Source organism: Nannospalax galili, unplaced genomic scaffold (assembly GCF_000622305.1).
Source record: "Nannospalax galili isolate Female #2095 unplaced genomic scaffold, S.galili_v1.0 scaffold1023, whole genome shotgun sequence".
Classification (NCBI taxonomy): domain Eukaryota; kingdom Metazoa; phylum Chordata; class Mammalia; order Rodentia; family Spalacidae; genus Nannospalax; species Nannospalax galili.
Genome location: NW_008349234.1, coordinates 394,493 through 413,436, shown reverse-complemented (window position 1 = coordinate 413,436; position 18,944 = coordinate 394,493). Strand labels below are relative to the sequence as shown.

The window sequence follows — 18,944 nt, the reverse complement described above, 5'->3', positions numbered from 1 at the left end:
GTAATGATTCAACAGTAAACCTAAAAATTTACAGCCAATTTTGAAAGAGGTGTATCTTAGTTCAGGAAATTTTTATTTAATATGTCAATGCTGTTGTAATAAAATGCTTCTTCTAAGTATGTGATTATTAAATAAGTTTAAAAAAAGCAAAAAAAAACCCCAAAAACAAACAAACAAAAAAAGCAAACTTTGAATCAGTGACTTAAAAATCTTCCCACAGAGAAAATGCCGTTTTCAGGTGGTTTTGCAGAAATTCAAATAGAGGTTAAAGTGATTTCATGGCGACTCTTTCTGACAATGGAAAAAGAAGGAACTGTTTAGCTCTGTGAAGCCAATGTCCCCTAACAAGGAAAGGACAAGATGCAAAGGAAATGGAAGGTCAATCTTACTCATGAATGTAACTACAAGTTATCAAGAAAATACTATCAAATCAAAGATGACAGAGTAGAATGTATACAGAACAGACCGAAGATGTGGCTCAGTTGATAGAGTGCTGGCCTAGCATGCACAAGGCCCTGGCACTGCATAAAACTGGATGTAGTGGCACATGCCTGTAATCCCAGCATTTGGGAGGATCAGAAATTTGAGGTCGTCCTGGCTGCATATTAAATTCAAAGCCACCCTGAGCTACATGACACCCTGTCTTAAAAAAAAGACATGTAAGACATCAAAGGAGGGGGTGAGGGTAGAGTGCTTGCCATGCATGTGTGAGGGCCCGAGTTTGGGGTCCCAGAATCCACATAAAGCTGGACATGGTGGTGTGCATCTTTAATCCCAGCATGCCTATAGTGGGATGGGAAGTGGAGACAAGAGAATTCCCTGGAAACTCAAAAGCCAGCTACCCTGGCTTAGCTACCCTGGCTTACTCAGTGCTGAACAAGAGACCCTGCCTAGAATAAAGTGGAGGTGAGGACTACACCCGAGGTTGTCCTCTGACCTCCACATGCACACTATGGCATGATGTACGTGCCTGGCCACTCACACACACAAACATGCACACAAACACACACTATGTACAAACAATGCACACAGATTAACAACAACACAAAGCTGGGCATGGTGACATACACCTGTAATACCAACACTAGGGAGATTAAAGTAGGAGGATCAGGAGGACTAGCCTGGGCTACAGAGTGAGACCCTGCCTCAAAAAAAAGATAACCGGGCGTGGTGGTGCACACCTTTAATCCCAGCACTTGGGAGGCAGAGGCAGGTGGAGCTCTGTGAGTTCGAGGCCAGCCTGGTCTACATAGAGAGTTCCAGGTCAGCTGGGGCTACAGGGAGACCCTGTCTCAAAAAGACTAAAAAAAAAAAAAAAAAAAAAAACTCCTCTGAGCTGAGTTTGTAACAACAGGAGAAAAGCCCACAGATTCTGCTAGGAATATAGACGTGGGCTCTGGGTTGCATCTGCCTCTACCGCCCCCCCCCTTCAGCTACACATACAGCCGATCACTTCAGGTGACAGTCTTCCCTCATGCAACCTGAGTCCACTCATCTCAAGCTTATCTTTTGGCTTTTTGCACAGGGTCACCTGCAATGTTTTAGTTGCTATTTATACCTCTGCCTCCCAGATGTGTGGGGGAGTTAAGGTCTCTCAGATACAACTCCCACCCAAAGAGGGGACAAGAGCCAGTCGAGAGCCACCTGCTCCCAGTGGGCAGTTCTAGAAAGCAGCTTTCAGTCTATCTGCGGCACCAACAGAGCTCACCTCGGTCCACAGCTGCAGCACAGTTTATCCCCTTTAACCAGGCTTTTTCCTTCCTCTTCCCTACTTCCATCCATCTCCATGGTTGCTAACTCAGAGCTCCCCAGAAGCTCTCTCCAATAACTGCCTCAACCTCTTGTTCCAGACTCTGAAGTCCAGATTAAATCCTGTGTTGGTGCATTTAGGGAGAAAAAGACACAACCATCCCAACAGAACACACACACACACACACACACACACACACACACACACACACACACCATAAATAAATAAATAGATGTAAAAGAAAAAACACATAAAATTAACTGTTCCGGTTTGGATATAAAATATGCCCTAGAGATTCAGGGGTTGAACTTTTTGTCCCCAGCCAGAGGTGCTATTTTGGGAGATTTTGGAAACTTTAGGGGATGGGTCTCGTTGGTGAGAATAGGTCATACTTTTGCAGGTGATAGCTGGGCTACATTCCTTTCTCTCTGTCTCTGTCTCTGTCTCTCTCTCTGTCTCTGTCTCTCTCTCTCTGATTCTTTGTTCTGCCCCACATGGGCCTAGAGTCAATGGAGTCAGGGACTGGGGACCTGTTCATAGCACTAACTGTTCTTGCAGAGGACCCAGGTTCAGTTCCCAGCACCCACGTGATGGCTAACAACCATCCTTAACTCCAGTTGTAGGGGATCAACTCCCTCTTCTGGCCTCCACAGGCATTGTGCTCGCAGGTTCACTTATATACATGCAGACACAACACTCCTACACATAAAATAAAAATAAAATAGTAAATAAATAAAATAGGCATGCACTTTAAAAGAAAAAAGAAAATAGCAGAAAATTGCAGCAAATGGTTACTTCTGGGTGGGATGGGAGCAGCGTACAAGCAGCTCATTTGGCAAAAGCTTTTGTGATATTCCATCCTCGGCCGACCATCACATCTTGTGCAGTGTGGTGGCAGGTGTCACAGGTGCCTTCTCATGCATTACCTGCTAAAAAGGACACAAAGGGAAATTCCTCCATGTCTAGAAGGAAGAGGAAGCTCAGTGGAAATGTGTGCCACAGCTCTGGTGAGTCCCCTGTCACTGAGACCTGGTTCCCAGGATGAGGGGCATCACAGCCCACAATGCCCACTGGGGAGGAGGCAACTGTTCCCTGATCAGAGCCTGTATGGACCTGCAGGTAAGGAAGCAGGCCTGGCGGCCACCTTTAATCCCAACAAAAGCCGATGGATCTCTGTGGGATGAGGACAGACAGCCGGGGCTACTGAGTGAGACTGTCCCCGCCCGGAGGAGGGAGGAGAGGAAGACAGCGGAAAAAACAGGAAACGGTCTCTAAGGCTGAGGGGGGTTGGGGACCGAAGACAAAGCAAACATGAATTCAGGAGCTTTGAGATGCTCTCCCTCTGGGGATCCCCAACTACTATGCTTAGAAGATCAGAATCCAGGCCTGACACTTCAGAGTTTGAACCTTTCCCTGAGGCTGGGCTCAGCTGGAAGGGAAGTGAGCCGCTGTAACTTACCTGCCAGCTTGGATGTGGATGCCTGGGTCTTGCCGCGTGTGTCATGTGTGCATGTCTCCACCCTGCCACCAGTTCAATGGTTAGCTTGCAGGGTCATGTGCTTCCTGTGCCCTGGTTCCCACCTCAGAGGAACATCGAGTTCTACTATCTTTTTTTCCTTTCATCGTCATAAAATATACATAACAAAATTTGTCATTCTGTCCACTTTTCTTTCCTTTTTTTTTTTGTGGTAGGGTCTTTGTAGCCCAGGCTGGCTTTAAACTCGGTCTTTCTGCCTCAGTCCCTTGAGTGTCTAGCTCTTGAACTATTTTCAAATGTGTAGCTCTATAGCTTTCAGTATCTTCACCACCAGTCACCTGCTGAACTCTTTCACCCCCCCAACTGAAACTCGACATCTGTGAACTACTACTCGTTCGTCCCCCTGCCCCTAGCAACACCATTCTACTTTTCAGTCTCAGTTTGACTTTTCCAGGACCCCAAATCTGTAGACAAAAGCAGCAGTTAGCTTTTTGTGATTGGTTTATTTCACTCAGCACATCTCCAGGGTTCACCCACATGGTGACATCTGGCAGAATTACCTTCTTTTTTAAGGCTAAAGGCTCTTTCACTGTGTGCATCTGTACATCACGTTTTTGTTTATCATTCACCTGTCGCTTCTGGACACTCAAGTTGGTTCCACATTCTGGCTGTCATAAATAATGTTACTATGACCATGGTGTACAAATTCCCATTAAAAAATTTGTATTACATTTATTTGTGTGTGTGTGTGTGTTCACATATGTGGGTCACACATGCCATGACGCATATGTAGGAATTGGTTCTTTCCTTCCACCATGTGGGTCCTGAAGCTTGAACTTGGGTTGTCAGGCCTGGCTGAAATTCCTGTTTTCAGTTCCTCTTAGAGAGAGAGAGAGAGAGAGAGAAAGAGAGTGTGTGTGAGAGAGAGACAGAGACAGAGAGGCAGGCCTCCAGGGTTCTTCCTCTCTGTTTCTTGGCTTGAGATGTGACTGCCCTCCAACACGCAGCACAGTACAAGTGTATTTAGCGCTATAGAACCATACCTCTGAAATGGCTAACGAGCCAGGCAATCCCGGCTTCATGGAATTGCTACATCATGTGATAATTCTGTGATGTGCCGTTTCTTGGGGCCTTTGCTGGATGAGGCAGTTCTAGGATGAGTTACTCACTGTTCTGTGTTTGTCTAGGTAACATTACAGAGCAGTGTCTTCTCTGGGTCCTGCACTCTGCAAAAACCTTCTATTAGTGATGAAGAACCATCACCTTCTCAGATCTCTTTGTGTCAGCAGCCTCAGCAAGTAAAACGTTTACTTTAGCAGGGTGGTTCTGCACAAATAAGCAGAAAACATGACAACTTGGGTGGCTGGACTGGGTGCTGGGTTGGGCAGCTGGCTAGGCTCACCCTCAAGCAGAGGCTCTTATTCCCATAGGCCAGCCCCAGAGCCAGACCATTTAAACTCCTGGTTCAGGGAAGTGACAAATTGGATCATATCAGGAGCCCACAGAACATTCCAGACTATGGATACTGACCATGAATGCTGAGGCTGGCCCAGGAGCAATTTCTCTTGGTGCTTTTGTGTGCCATTTCTTTCTTTATTAAGTGGTTTTATAAGATTTATTTATGTGCATGTGACTGCATATATGCTTGTGTGTGTGTGTGTGCACATGTGCACATGTACACATAGGCCAGCTGCCTCTCTCACTGCCTATTCCTTTTTGTTTTTTTGAGACAGGGTCTCCCCATAGCTCCAGCTGGCTTGGAACTTGTTATGTAGACTAGACTAACTTGGACCTCACAGAGATCTACCTGTCTCTGCTTCCTGAGTGCTGGGATTAAAGGTATGGACTACAGGGAGACCTTGTCTCCAAAAACCAAAAAAAAAAAATGTACCCCCAAACCAACAAGTGTTGGTGGGAAGGGGGTTCTTCCTGCCTAGTGGCAGTTAGCACAAAGTCCTGGTGTTGTGATGTGATGTGTGGTCAGGAAATCATGTAACACCATGTGGGCCAACCGCCACTCTGTAAGCCTCCTCCCCTCAATTCTGTGGAATTGGAGCAGACTGTGTTCTCTATTTCCTTTCTTTTTTCTGAGAAGTTTCTGACATATTTCTCTTCAAACTGCCAAAGATATGCTAAGTAAATGTTTATTGAAGGTGGGTGAGTGTCTTGACATGTGTTTTATACAAAGGGGTCTCAGACTCCAACATGTAGCCGCCTGGTGGAGGGCCTGATAAAACCCAGACTTCTGAGTTCTGCTCAGAATAAGGCATTGGAACACATTTCTACCAAGTTCCCAGTGTGTGACACAGCTGCTGCCTCACTGAGGGAACACACTGTTTTAGCACAATGAGAAAGTGCTGTCAATTAAATTAATGGCCAGCTACTCATCACCACAAGTAGAAGCCAGAGGTGTGAAGCTTGGTGCAGACCAGGGCATAGGAAGGCTAGAGTTTTATGGTGAACTGGGACTCACTGGCCTAGAACCCAGATAAAATGTTGTGGCTCAAGAATCATCCTTGAGGCTGGAGAGATGGTTCAGCAGTTAAGAACACTGGTTGTTCTTACAGAAGACCCAGGTTCGAATCCCAGCACCCACATGGCAGCTAACAACTGTCTGTAACTCCAGTCCCAGGGGATCCGACAGCCTCCTCTGTCCTCCATGGGCATTACACGACATGGGTGCACTTACCTACATGCAGGCAATACACACATACACATAAAATAAAAATTATATATATAAAAAAACAACCACTGCGCAACCCGCAGGCCTCTCTCCGGAGGTTTATACTGAGTTCAATATTGTATGACTATATTAATTCAACTGTGAACCTAAAAATTTACAGCCACCTTTAAAAGAGATGTATCTTTGTTCTGGAATGTGTTACTGAATATGTTAAAGCTGTAATGAAATACTAAAAACTCCGATTCCAGGGGACCTGACACCCTCTTCTGGCCTCCATGGGCACTGCATGCATTTGGTGCACTCACATAGATAAGGGAAAAACATTCATACACATAATATAAAAATAAAGAAATCAAAAAAATTTACAAAAGGTTATGGGTCAGTCTGGAAGCTGGGGTTACACAGATAATTTGTAAAACATTGATGGAGAGTTTGGTAAATAGTAAGCATTCAATGAGGTATGGCTGTTACAGTTGGTATCTGGACAGGCACCTATCTGTGTCCTTGTAAGCTCGAAGACATTGTGGCACATGTGCTATTTATTGCAGTGGCTCACAGAATGCCCAGCTTGGAGAACATCCCCATTGTACAAGGGGTTCCTGAATAGCCTGTTCCCAATAATCCTTCTGTTTCTGTCAGTCCTTTTAATTATTTTTTTATGTGTATGAGTTTTTATCTGCATGTATTTAAGTGCCCCCATCACACAAAGCTCGCAGAGGCCAGAAGGTGTCAGATCCCCTGGAACTGGAGTTACAAACATTTGTTAGCCACCATGCAGGTGCAGGAATCGAACCTGGGTCCTGTGGAAAGAGCAGTCAGTGTTCTTAAGCACTGAGCCATCTCACCTCCTCTGGTCAGTCCTTAATGAGAATAGCTTATGACTAAGCATTAGAAAAGTATCAGCTAATGGAAGAATCGTATTTAGGAAGCCAGGTTCATTGGTCTTCGTTGGTCTGGACCCCAGCCTCATCTCACAGGACCCTTGTGGAGTATGGAGTAGGTCAGCAGCCAGGCTGGTTATCCTCTGGCCACGCTGAAGGCTTGGCTCACAGGAGGAATGGGCCTGCACATGAGCACCATCTAGTGGTGGAATGGGCAAGTGTCCTGTCATCTAATCTAAAGGGCATGAGAATCACACTCCCCCCGCAACATGGCTGCAGCAAGCATTCATTTATTCCACAGCTAGATTTAAAAGCAAATGGGATCCTGGGAGACGGTTCATTGACAGGATCTTACCCTGTAGATAGGCCGGCCAGGATCTCACTGTATAGCCCAAGCTGGTCTTGACCCCTCTGGTAATCTTCCTGCCTCAGCCTCCCACAGGCTGGGATTACAGGTGTGAGCCACGATGTCCAGTCTGCGGAACTGTTTTTAAGAGTGATCTACATGGGGGGCTGGAGAGAGGGCTCAGCAGTTAAGAACACTGGTTGTTCTTGCAGAAGACCAGAGTTCGAATCCCAGTACCCACATGGCAGCTAACAACTGTTCCTAAGTCCAGTCCCAGGGGATCCGTCAGCCTCTTCTGTCCACCATGGACACTGCACGACACGGCTGCACTTACCTACATGCAGGCAATACACTCATACACATAAAATAAAAATAATAAGGCCGGGCGTGGTGGCTCACGCCTTTAATCCCAACACTCGGGAGGCAGAGGCAGGTGGATCTCTGTGAGTTCAAGGCCAGCTTGGTCTACATAGTGCGTTCTAGGACAGCTGGGGCTACAGGGAGAATCTGTCTCAAAAAGACCAAAAAAAATTTTTTTTAATTTTTTAATTTTATATTTTATGGTCTTCTGCAAGAACAACCAGTGTTCTTAACCGCTGAGCCATCTCTCCAGCCCCTAAATATTTAAAAAAAGAAAAAGAGTATTTTTTTTTAAAAAGTGATCTACATGGATTCGTGGCAATCCTCCTGCCTCAGTCTCCCCTTTCCTTCTTTTTTTTGAGACAGGGTCTCCCTGTTGCCCAGCAGGCCTGGAACTTGCTACGTAGACCAGGCTGGTCTCAATCTCAGAGATCTGCCTGCCTCTGCCTCCTGAGTGCTGAAATTAAAGGCCTGCACCACCACACCTGGCAGCTTCCCTCGCTCTTTAATCCCTGCTGCATGGCATTCAGCTGGGAACTCAGAAAAGGAAATAAACTGTTTCTTTAGAGGATTCCAAAGGCAGCTGCTTGGTTTGTTATAGGCAGTAAAGACCAAAATCCAAGAAGTGTAGGAAAGGTTGATCTGTTTTTGTTAATGACCACTCCTAGTGCAAACACAGCCATTAGAGTGTGTGGTCTCAGTCTGGCAGTTTGGGCATCCTGGCAGCTGACCCCTTCGTGTATTGGGAGAATCCCCCACCTTGGGAAGGCTGTGAACTCCCACCATGGTGTGGACAGTGCTGGACACTTGCTTTCCCAGCTTCCTTTGTACCTCACCGACAATCCATGCTAGATTATTACTCAGGGAAGGAGGGGCACAGTGGAGACTAGGATGACCTTTCTTGGTTGTAGGGGTGGAAGTGATAGTTCTGGGATCCTGGCCCAGTGACAGTGATGGGACCTTTGAGTTCTGCTGCATGAACCTGTCTCCTTCCCATCTCGCTTGCAGGCAGCCTCTCTAGCCACAGAGGTCACAGAAAGAACTGCTTATCTTGTGGCTAGGAATCAGAGTGGAAGTGTCCCCAAATCTCAAGGGTACACTCCCAATGACCTGAAGACCCCCGCTATGCCTTACCTCATAAAGGTCTAACCACCTCCCAGTAGCATCATTCTGGGGACCAACCAAACTTTAACAGGCCTTTGTGGATCAGGATCAGAAGAGGTGAGAGGGGGCCCACTGGGGTGTGGGGGAGTCCTTTGCATGGGTATCTGGGAGGGGATTGTACAGGTCTGGGTATTTTAAAAATTTGTCCTTGTTTTTTGTTTGGTTTTGGTCTTTCTGAGACAAGGTCTCCCTATAGCCCCAGCTGGCCTGAAAATCACTATGGAGACCAGGCTGGCCTCAAAGGCATGTGCCACCACGCCCAGCTGGGTTCCCTTTATTTTAGGATTACTGACTTGCAATTGTCATCTTGATGCTGGTTTTTCTTCAGTTCTATCTCCCTCTACTCTCTTGAGGGGTTGTTTTCTTGGGTAATTTTACTAACATTTTCCTTGCGGGTCACTTTGGGGCTTTCACTGATCTTCCATTCACCTGGCTTTTCTGCTGTTTCTTGTGCCTTCTTTGCATCCTCTGTGTCCTTTCCCACTGTGGCTGCCACGCCTCCTCTCAAGCGGAGCCTTCCTTTGTTGCTCTGAGCAGCAGGCTTCCGGTGGATCTTACAATGAACTTGTCCTTGTGTTCCTCAACCGTGACCGCGTCTCTGTTGATTTCTGAGGTTATTTCCTGTGAATGTGACACTTTCCCCCCATGAAGACACCGTTTCCTAGTCTGTGTCCTCTGTGGAGTCCATCCTGCAGTTTTGCCTCTTTGCAGGATCATGGAGATCTCCTGTGCCTCAGGTGACAGCTGGATCTCAGGGGAGGAGGATTCTAGCCCCTGCCCCTGTGTGGGCCTGGAGCTGCCCTTGGGCCCACATTTTATACCATGTTTAGTGAGTACAGGAGTATGTGGGATAGGCTCCTTGATGGGGACACCAGTGGCTGATGTTCCTGTTTGGGGGTGTGACTAGTCTCTTACCAGACCCCAAGCTCCTACTTTTACTCAAAATGGGCATCTTCCAAACTGCTCTGTGTCTGACAGGTGGCTAGGGGAGGAAATCCTAGGAAAGCTTGATTCCATATGAGTATCCAGCTCACTCATGGGGAGCAACCCAACCGGGGTGGGGTACCCTCTAGGTTAACCTCATCTCTGTGGCATCATTACCACCTCTCCATTCCCTTGCTCCAGGGTTGGTTTCCGTTTGACCTAGTCACATTTGCTATGACTATCTCAGTGATCCCTTATTCTGGTCCATTCATCTTTGGGCATGACCACCCTTCCATTTCTTCCCTCCTTGGTGAGCTTGGTGAGGGATAGAGGGAGGCCACTGAGAGAGCCCAGCCTGCCATCTTGAAACCCTGAGAACAAAGAGAAAACTTCACTGGAGGCACAGTGTCTCTCCTGGCCACTGCCATGAAGATGGCCCTATAGGGTGAGAGCCAGTCTTTGGAATTCAAGTCCAGCCTCCTCTATCTCACACCAGAACTCCCTTTGGCTTTCCTTCTCCAGTCCTGAGGAAGAAAAATGGCAGAAACCAGAGCTGGGCCCTGAGAAGCCTGGGCTCTCCCACCTTCTCTCAGCCTCTATTGGTGTCTGATTAGAACCCAGCATCTCTAGACAGCTGCACTTGTAGTTATCATGGGCCTCCCTTCACCCTTTGCCCTTCGCCCTCCTGCCTCCTGTGCCTTGCATCTGGGCAGGTAGCTCTAGCTCTGTTCCTCATCATGGAAGAGGCTGGTCTCAGTCTCCTGGGATGTAGCTGGGTTCAAGACTTGGTACTTCTGAAGGAAGATGTGTCCACTGATTCCCAGACCCCCTGAGGCATGAAGGGGAAGAGGATGGTCAGCATCGGTAGAGTTCCTGCAAAGCTGTTTGGGGGCTGGTGGGCTCTTGGGGTCCTTCCTTTGTGAGCAGCCCTTGTCTTGAGGCAAGAGCACTAGAAACCTCCTTGATGTCTCCAGACAGGATGAGTATGGGGAGTGTGTTGAAAGAACCCTAAGTCATCCGCAGGCCATACTAAGCGCATTCCCTGGTATGTGGGGATGTCTTTGGAGCTGTTGACATGATCCAGGTGAGGCTGCCCTGCATCCCCAGAACTTTATGGGTGGAGTTACTCACAGGTTCTCCCTCCTGGGTGTCCTGGTCCAGAATCCAACTGTTTGTATACACACCCTGGACTCTGCTTCAGAGCCTAATCCCCACTATGTAGCAGGTCAGTTTCAATGGATCACCTTCCTGAAAATTGGCCACATAATACTTTAGGGAACTTCCTGCAACATTTCAAAGGAGCTTTTCCTATAAACATCCCCTAAGGAGGATGTACTGGCCCCTGAATCCAACTGTGGACACCAGGCAGCCACTTTCCCACAGGCTTAGGCAGCTGCTCAGGCCTCATAGATGCTGTGCCCCGGAAGAAAGATGGTGGGTCCAACCCCTTGCTGTGAGCAGAGCTCCAGTCTTTAAGCAGAAAAGTGACTCCCAAATCTAAAACTACCTTTATTTGTGGTTGGCTCAACATAAATTGCCTTCAGTAATGAGCAGAATTATAAAACTGTACAGGAGGTACAAAAATAGGCCATTTAACTTAGATACTGAGCCTCATATCATCAAGCTTTAAAAACACACTTAAAAGTTGTACAATCTGGCAGTTTATAAAATATAAAGCTAAAAAGAGGATTTTAGTTTCCACAAAGAGGCTTGAATCACACAATCAACACACATCATTAAACATTAACTGTCTACAGAGAAGACACATGGCACAGGATTTTAAAAAAATCATCTAAAAAGAAACATTTTACCCCGACCAAATTATTCACCCTTTAAAGACAAGGCTACCATAAGGTGGCAGGATACAGTGTAACTTTTCCTTTTCCAGTTTTAAAATGGTCAGGGATTATTGTCCAAAACGGATCTGATGTGCTTTAAGCAAGTGCAATTGTAACCAGATATACTTCAGAATAAAAATTAAATAAATATAAATAGATTCAATAAATAGGTCATTGCAAAAAGAACATTACACAAGGTTTGCGTGAGAAGGCCGTGTAGCCGACAGGTAATCCTTAGGTGAGTGGGGACCCCTCCCCACGTCACAGCTTTAGGAACACTGGGAAGGAACACTGTACCCACCAAACACAGAGTGCAGGAGACGAGGCCACAAGGCCTCTGGCAAGCAGCATTAGGGCTGCTCCAGAGGGAGGTTGGGGCAGATGTGCCCTTTGTGGCTTTCTAATAAGAAGAGACTAAGTGCCTAAACCAACCAAAGTTACATGAAGGAAATCATTATTTCATAAAGAAAACAAGAACGGGAAGAGAGTAGGCACTTTGGCTTAGAAGAATTCAGACCTCAGGAGGAGGTCTGATGACCTTCAGGAGAGGCCAGTGCCAGGCCACCGGTGCCAGGCCACCAGCCAGTCAACACCACTGCTTCCAGGTGTGGAGGGATGGGCAAGGTACAGAACTGTTAGAAAACCAAATCACAGAGAAGGGCTTTCAGGGAGTTTGAAGACCCCTTTCCTGGGCAGCTGTGCTGGTACCTCAGGGCCATGAATGATGACAACAAGCACAGAGGATCTGCAGGAAACCACACAGGGCCAAAGACCAACAACTGAACAGAAAGCGGTCAGGAGGAGCGAGCCCAGCAATCCAGCAGTCCAGGTCACATCCGCAGCTAATTAGTCTTTTACAGCAGGAGAAAGAACTGCTGCTGATAATGGAATCACCACACATAAAACCTCTACAAAGTCAAGTCAATCCCAAAGGCCTAACCTAGCCCATCTTAAGAGTAGGTGAAAAGCACTGGGCTATACCCAGCTATACTCAGCTACAGTGACCTCCAACTGCTCCAACTGTAACTGATCATGGAGAAGAGCCTACAACTACTGCTACACAGCAGGGGACAGCTCTGCACCCAAGGAGCCACCTTCCGTCACTAGATGATCTAGTGATTTATCAATTGACACCTATATTCTCAAAAGTGCAAGTGCCTAATGATACATGGCACACTCCAAAAACTGAAAGACTCACGAAGCAACAAGAGAAAGTCTAGTTCAACATAAGACAAGGTTTAAACAAATAATAATGTCCCAGACTGGACTCAATTCCGTCCTAAAGATGAAGACGCAGTACTTCTAAAAGGTTAAGTGGCCTTCTAGGAACTGGAGAGACAGCTTCCCTGAGCACCTCTGATGATGCCCAAGGCACGTTCATGACAACCTTCAGTCACATCTAGAGGACTGACAGCTGCCTAGGCCCCTAAAGATGAGGGGAAGAGGCCACAAGGTGACCTGACCAGAGCTGACTGATTCTCAGACAGGGCAGTTTTAAGGCACAAGAGGGGCAAACCCTAAATATAGACCCTTCTTACCAACATGGGCTTGGTTTCTGCCCTGACACGTGCTGCAGACTTTAATGAGAAGCTCTGAAGAGCCAACAGTCTTTCCCATACTCTTCATCTGTTTCCCAAGCATTTCATGTCCTGCCTAGATCTACAAAGTATTCAAATAAAATATGCTGACTAGAAGAAGACTTAGAGAAACTTGATTGGTTAGAAACTAATCTGCTAAGTGGAAAAGGCATTTGGGAAGCTGACTTCAGAAAATCGGGTTCAAATAGGGAGGTAACACCAAGATGGGTCTTAGAAAAGACTTCAACAGTCCCCAAAGGGAAAACTTAGCCACCAGGACCAAGGAAGGAAAGCAGCAGCCCAGAGCAATCTTGTCAGACCACACTTGGCACCCGCTCTGCCTCCTGACACTGGTCTTGGGCTATACCTCTTGGGCTCACTGGCAAAGTGCTATGGTAGGAGATGTGCAGGAAGTCAACTATGGGGCTGAGGGTCCAAGGTCTTTGAACCCACGAGGTTCAAAGATGTAGAATCATTAAGAAAAAGCCCACTTTGGCTATTGTGAAAGGAAATCGAATTCTACAGAGGCAGAGGAAGCTTTGGGCCAGTGGCCTTGACACCAGGGGACACCCACAGGAAGCAGCAGTGCCTCCTGCAAGTGTGCCGCGGAAAGCTGCCTATACCACCCTTACCACAGAAAGGAATGGGGCCTCGGTGCTCCAGGACCACCAGGTAGTGACCCCTCACTGGCTGGAGGATGTATACACAGACTATCCCCCCTGCCCCTGCCATGTACCCTGACTGTATTCTAACCTCTAAGGCTCTTGGGAGAGAGAAGACAGCAAATTCTGACTAAAACTAAAGTTAAAAACTTATATTAAGGAAAAAGGTATTATATAATTTACTTTGACATGAAGACATTTACAGTGCTGCCAGGATGTCTTACTCCAGCATTAGAGAATGTTCTTGAGGGGAGGGTGATTTTTGGTACCACACACAATAAAAGATACTATATCTTGCATTTCTTTTTCACAAGTAAGCTTAAAGTTACATTTAGCTTACTCATGCAAACGTAGCTTTCTATAGTATGATCAAAATATACTCTTTAAAATTTGCCAGGGGAAACATAAAAGCTGGCCTATAAAGCCTGTGGTGACCCTGGTCCTAGCTCTCTACTCCCAGGGCTTTGACTCAAAGTTTTGTGCTGATGTGCTGGCCTCTGGGACAGACAGGCCTTAATTCGCCTACCCTCTGGTTCAGAGCCTTTTCTGGGTGACTGGGAAGCTCTCTCTAGCTGTTCTCCTCTGGTCCTGAAGGACTGTCCCTGTCCCTCTCAGTCTTAGCTGCCCTTCATGGTTGTCAGGAACTCTTCATCCCTAGCCCACATGGCCAAGGATATAATCTATCAGTGGCTACTACTGTTTGGGTCACTGTTCAGGACACTTGTATGCTGGGCCAGTACTGCATCCAGAACTGAGTGTCTTCTCCATCTTCCGGACCCACAGACACACCTCAGTTTTCCATATGTGTTGCTAACCAGTCTCTAACTTCATGCCCCATGCTCACAGCTTTGCTGCCTGTGGCAATACAGGCTACCAATAACCTGAAGATGCCTGCTTCCTGTCCCCAGGACAACGCCTCTTTCTGCCCTCTTCTTCAGGACCCCACATCTCTCGAACTACCTCTAGCAGAGGCTGCACTTGCTGCATCAGTCAGGCTGCTCCCAGCATGCAGGCAAAACAGGATTCCTCCACTCCCTCACTGAACTTCTATCCCAGGAGTTTTAGATAGGAATACAAATAGAAGTGAGTTCATCCAGCCAAAGGCTGGTGGTGTTCCTTTCCAGCTTCTGGGATGGGCCCTCTTTTGTAGACATCCCTGACTATAAAGCTTCAGGGCCACATGTCTCAGCTCCCCACAGTCATGAGGGGCCACCTCTCCTGCTTCCTGCAATCAGCATTATCCTTGGCTGGCTGCAGAGCGGCAGCTCAAGGCACTTGGTTTGAAAAGCCTGGTCTTCTTGCTGAGCCGGGAAGCAGCAAGGTATGGATTGTGGAGATCAGGCCCATGGTCACAGTTGGGGCCATCAGACAGAGGGGCTGCCCCGGCTCAGAGGGCATCTGGAGTCACTGGGGGCTGGGGCTCCGTGGGCTCATGCAAGTAGTAGGGCTGGAAGAGTCTCTCCTGGCTGCAGAGCTCCATGGCCCGGTAGGTGTGAGAGAGGAGGTGGGGGAAGCGCGAAGTGAAGTAGCGCACAAAGTCATCAGGGAGGGAACCCAGTGTCTCCTGAACCTCCACAGGGAGCTCTCGGTAGTGGTGCTTCTGTAAAGGAGCAGAAAGACAGAAGTTTAGCAGCTGGGTGACAGTACTACCTGCTTCTCTTCAAAGAAAGTTATGCAGCCAGTGATCCAGCTTGGCTGTCTTGCAGGTGTTCCTCCTTCAGAAACAGGGCTCAAAGCAAGTGAGACTCAGCCTAGTGGGAGCAGGTGGAGCTTTGCTGTGGGACTGGCCACCTGGCAGGTACACAGGTCTCTCTTGAAGGTCAGGACCCAGAAAGTGCTCTAACAGTTGCAAATGGAATGCAGTCACCTAGAATTATAGTGTCTGTCCCAAGAGGTTTGGAGGCTGTGCCTGTGCCTGAGGGTTGGCCCTGTGGGAAGGATGCCTGGTCAAAGCACAATTCAAGAGCGTTCCCTCAGCCTCACAGGAACACACAGGGACCCTTCCCTGAATCCCTAGGGACTTGGTCTCATGTAGGAAAGGGTCACTGTCAGAGTGTTTGTAAAGTGGCTGTCAGGTAGGCAGAGAGGGCATTTGCTCTGAGAGGCTGGTCGCTTGAGCTTAGCTTTGCACCCCAAAGTCCCTGGAGAGAAACCTCCCTCAGGAAAGAAATGGCCTTTTTAAAATTTTGCTTTATTTTTATTTTTATGTGTATGAGTGTATTGCCTGCATGTATGTGAGTGCACCCGTGTCACACAATGCTGCGGAGGTCAGAAGAGGGCTCTGGATTCCCCTGGAACCGGAGTCAAGGACAGTTCGGAGCTACCATGTGGGTGCTGGGAATTGAACTTGGGTCCTCTGCAAAAGCAGTCAGTGTTCTTAACCGCTGAGCCATCTCTCCAGCACAGAAATGGCCTTTTTACTCGTCAGGTATAGCCAAGGCTGCCCAGCCTCTACCAGGTGGAATCCATTACGAGAAAAGTCTCCACAGAAATGAAAATAAGGAGGTGGTGTTGGCTATGGTCGCCTCCCCTACATACTCATCAGCCTTTACCTTATTTCTCATGGCTCGGAGGAGATCTCTGACGGAGCCACCTTTGTAGGTTCTGAATTTACGCAGATCTAGGAAAACATTTAGGTTTGCAATGGTTAAATAAGTAAACAAATTTTTGAAAGAAAATTACTTCAGCCTTGGGGAATAAGCAACTGAATTGAAGTGACCTGCTGATTCAGCCATGGGGACAGATGCCACATCTTGGACCAAAATGTGGTGCTCACCTAAAGTCCATTCAGTTCAACAATGACACCTTAGAGCACAACACTATCACTCACTTGTCACACTCTAAAGCATAATCATCACACCATGTAACCAAGCCCAGAAGGACACACTCAAGTTAAGTCTTCAAACCCGAGAAGTGGGATCTGGAACTCTAACAGCCTGAAGCTATCTCGTCCACACCAACTTCTTAGAAATAGCTGCAGCTTTGAAATGACTCCTCCTGAGATTCAGCATGGTCACCTGTCTGCAGGGGGACAGTGATGTTCTCCCGCCAGTCCATCTTCACCACAGCTCTCCCACCTCTCTCTAACTGCTTCACTATTGGGCCATCCAAGGACTCCTTTTCTATCCGGTCACTCACGTCCTGTGGGGGAAACAGGCAATAGATACTGGTCAGGGTTAGGGGCACTAGCACTGGAGGATGTCCACACTAAGTCACAGAATAGCCACTGACACATTGCCTGTAAGCAAACTGACATTCCTCTCAGATCCAGGTTGCAGTCTGCTTCAGAGCTGTGCAGAAGGCACCCTGCACCTCACCATTCATATCCACTGACTTCTCCCCTGTGTTTGTCACTCACTAGGACAACCTACAGGATCCCCTCCATGACCAAAGAGAGGTGTCACAGAGGTATATCTGTGTGTAGACCATGAAGTCATCTCTGAAATTTTATACTCACACAAATACCACACTTACAGTTTCATGTATAATATATATCCTCCAATGAACCAAAACAGAAAAAATGGAAAAAAAGCTCAAATCATCCTGTGCTTCATCTGCCCCTGAAACATGACATGATCAAATCCTAACCAGCAGGCACTGAAAAAGCCATGGAGTCAAGAACTTGGTTGTAGATGTGAGATCTGGAGGGCCCTCCAGGGGTTCAAGCCCTGCTTCAAATTTGCTTTTGGCAAGAGTGAGGGAGAGGATCAGGAGGTACCCTGAGTACTAGCTTCTCAGAGCCCCACAAGTAAGATGGACTAGGAGACAGTGATGAGCTCTGCATGTGCCAATGCTAAGGAGCCCTTGGGAGTTAAGTCTTGTATTTCTTTGATAAACACAAAGTCAGAGTGGATGGATATTCCCTCCCTCCCTCCCTCCCTCCCTTCTTCTTTCTTCTGACAGGTCTCATGTAGCCCAGGCTGCCCTTCAACTTGCTGTGTAACCAAGGATGACCCTGAACTACTGATTCTTCTGCCTCTACCTCCCAAGTGATGCAATTACAGATTACAGGTCCATGCTACCATGAGCAGTTTACTGGATGGATTCTTAATTTGAAATTCTAGGAAAAAGCTTTGGCGAAGGGCTGGTGAGATATCTTAGTAGGTAAAGGCCCTTGTCAACAAGCCTGATGAGCTGAGTTTGATCCCTGGAACCCACATGGTGGAAGAAAAGCACTAACACTCTCTGTCTCTCTGTCTCTGTCTCTGTCTCTGTCTCTGTCTCTCTCTCTCACACACACACACACACACACACACACACACACACACAGAGAGAGAGAGAGTCAATAAATATGAAGGAGGGGAAAAGCCTTGGAAAGATCAGATTGCCACTGTGGACATACTGGAAACATGTATTCAGAGCTGCAAAGCAGTTAAAGCTAGCAGACGTGGAGAGAGCAAGCTGTGTTTTCAAGATATGCTAACCCTACTTCATGGTGAGGTGAAAGTCCTCTTATGCGAGTTTTATTTCTGTTGTTTGTTTTGTCATCAAATAGACTTGGACTTGAGAATTTTCAAGTTACATCTGTGGCCCACAGTGATCAATCTGGCATACACACTGCTGCCCCGGAATATGATACTGGACCCTCCACTCCCAGGCCAGTCCATGGCTATGAAGCATCTGCTATAGGCCAGGCAGTGTCCTCCTTAGGTGCTGGGGACATGCTGAGCAGTGAATGAAGCAGTCGATCACTCCTGCCCTCAAGGAGCTTTACTGGGGCTTTGCTACAGCTGAGGCCCCCATCAAAGTCCTGGAAAACTGAGTCATTCTGAATCACTGTGCTCTCCAAGAAGAAAAGCTCTGCTGTTGCCACCCCCAGTCTACTTTTCACAGCCGAGTTGTCTGTGGAGGCACTTGAGTGAGTCTTACTCATCTCATGTCACCAAACCCCCTAAAACAGTGTCCACAAAGTCACCTGGCAATGTCACAAAGTCATAGAACTGTCTAAGCACCAAAGGGGGACAGGGTCATTAAGCTTAAAATTTAACTGCATAATCTATACTAAGCAAAATGAGATCTAGGTGAAGATTTGAGAAAAAGATGATAGAAAAAACATCACAACCATCTGTAACTCCAGTTCCAAGGGACTCTATGTCCTCTTCTGGGCACAGGTGGTACACCTACATACATGCAGCCAAACGTTCATACACATAAAAAAATCTTAAAAATAATAATTGGGGTAGGGAAGAGTGTAGAAGTTAATATTTGCTGAAGTTGAGAGATGGAGAAGAGGTAAGAGCAACCTCTGTATAGCACTTAGTTTACTACTGTTCTATTTAGAA

The 18,944-nt window shown here is 47.2% G+C and overlaps 3 protein-coding genes across 4 annotated transcripts in view; 1 reads left to right on the top strand and 2 right to left on the bottom strand.

The window, feature by feature from the left end:
- Icam2 (intercellular adhesion molecule 2) overlaps positions 1–3,269 on the bottom strand; it is an 18,544-nt gene extending 15,275 nt beyond the window's left edge. For both annotated transcript variants that reach the window (XM_017801516.2, XM_008846578.3), the window contains exon 1: positions 3,210–3,269. The gene's annotated coding sequence lies outside the window, so the exon portion shown is untranslated. The remainder of the gene's footprint in view (positions 1–3,209) is intronic.
- Positions 1–18,944, top strand: part of Prr29 (proline rich 29) — a 41,468-nt gene that overhangs the window by 18,590 nt on the left and 3,934 nt on the right. The window lies entirely within an intron of this gene.
- The window catches only part of Ern1 (endoplasmic reticulum to nucleus signaling 1), a 103,270-nt gene continuing 95,407 nt past the window's right edge, over positions 11,082–18,944 (bottom strand). The window contains exons 20-22 of the mRNA XM_008846579.3: positions 16,680–16,803; positions 16,215–16,282; positions 11,082–15,262 (exon numbers count right to left, since the gene is read on the bottom strand). Coding sequence (XP_008844801.1) covers positions 15,050–15,262; positions 16,215–16,282; positions 16,680–16,803 — 405 coding nt within the window. The 3' untranslated portion in view covers positions 11,082–15,049. The remainder of the gene's footprint in view (positions 15,263–16,214; positions 16,283–16,679; positions 16,804–18,944) is intronic.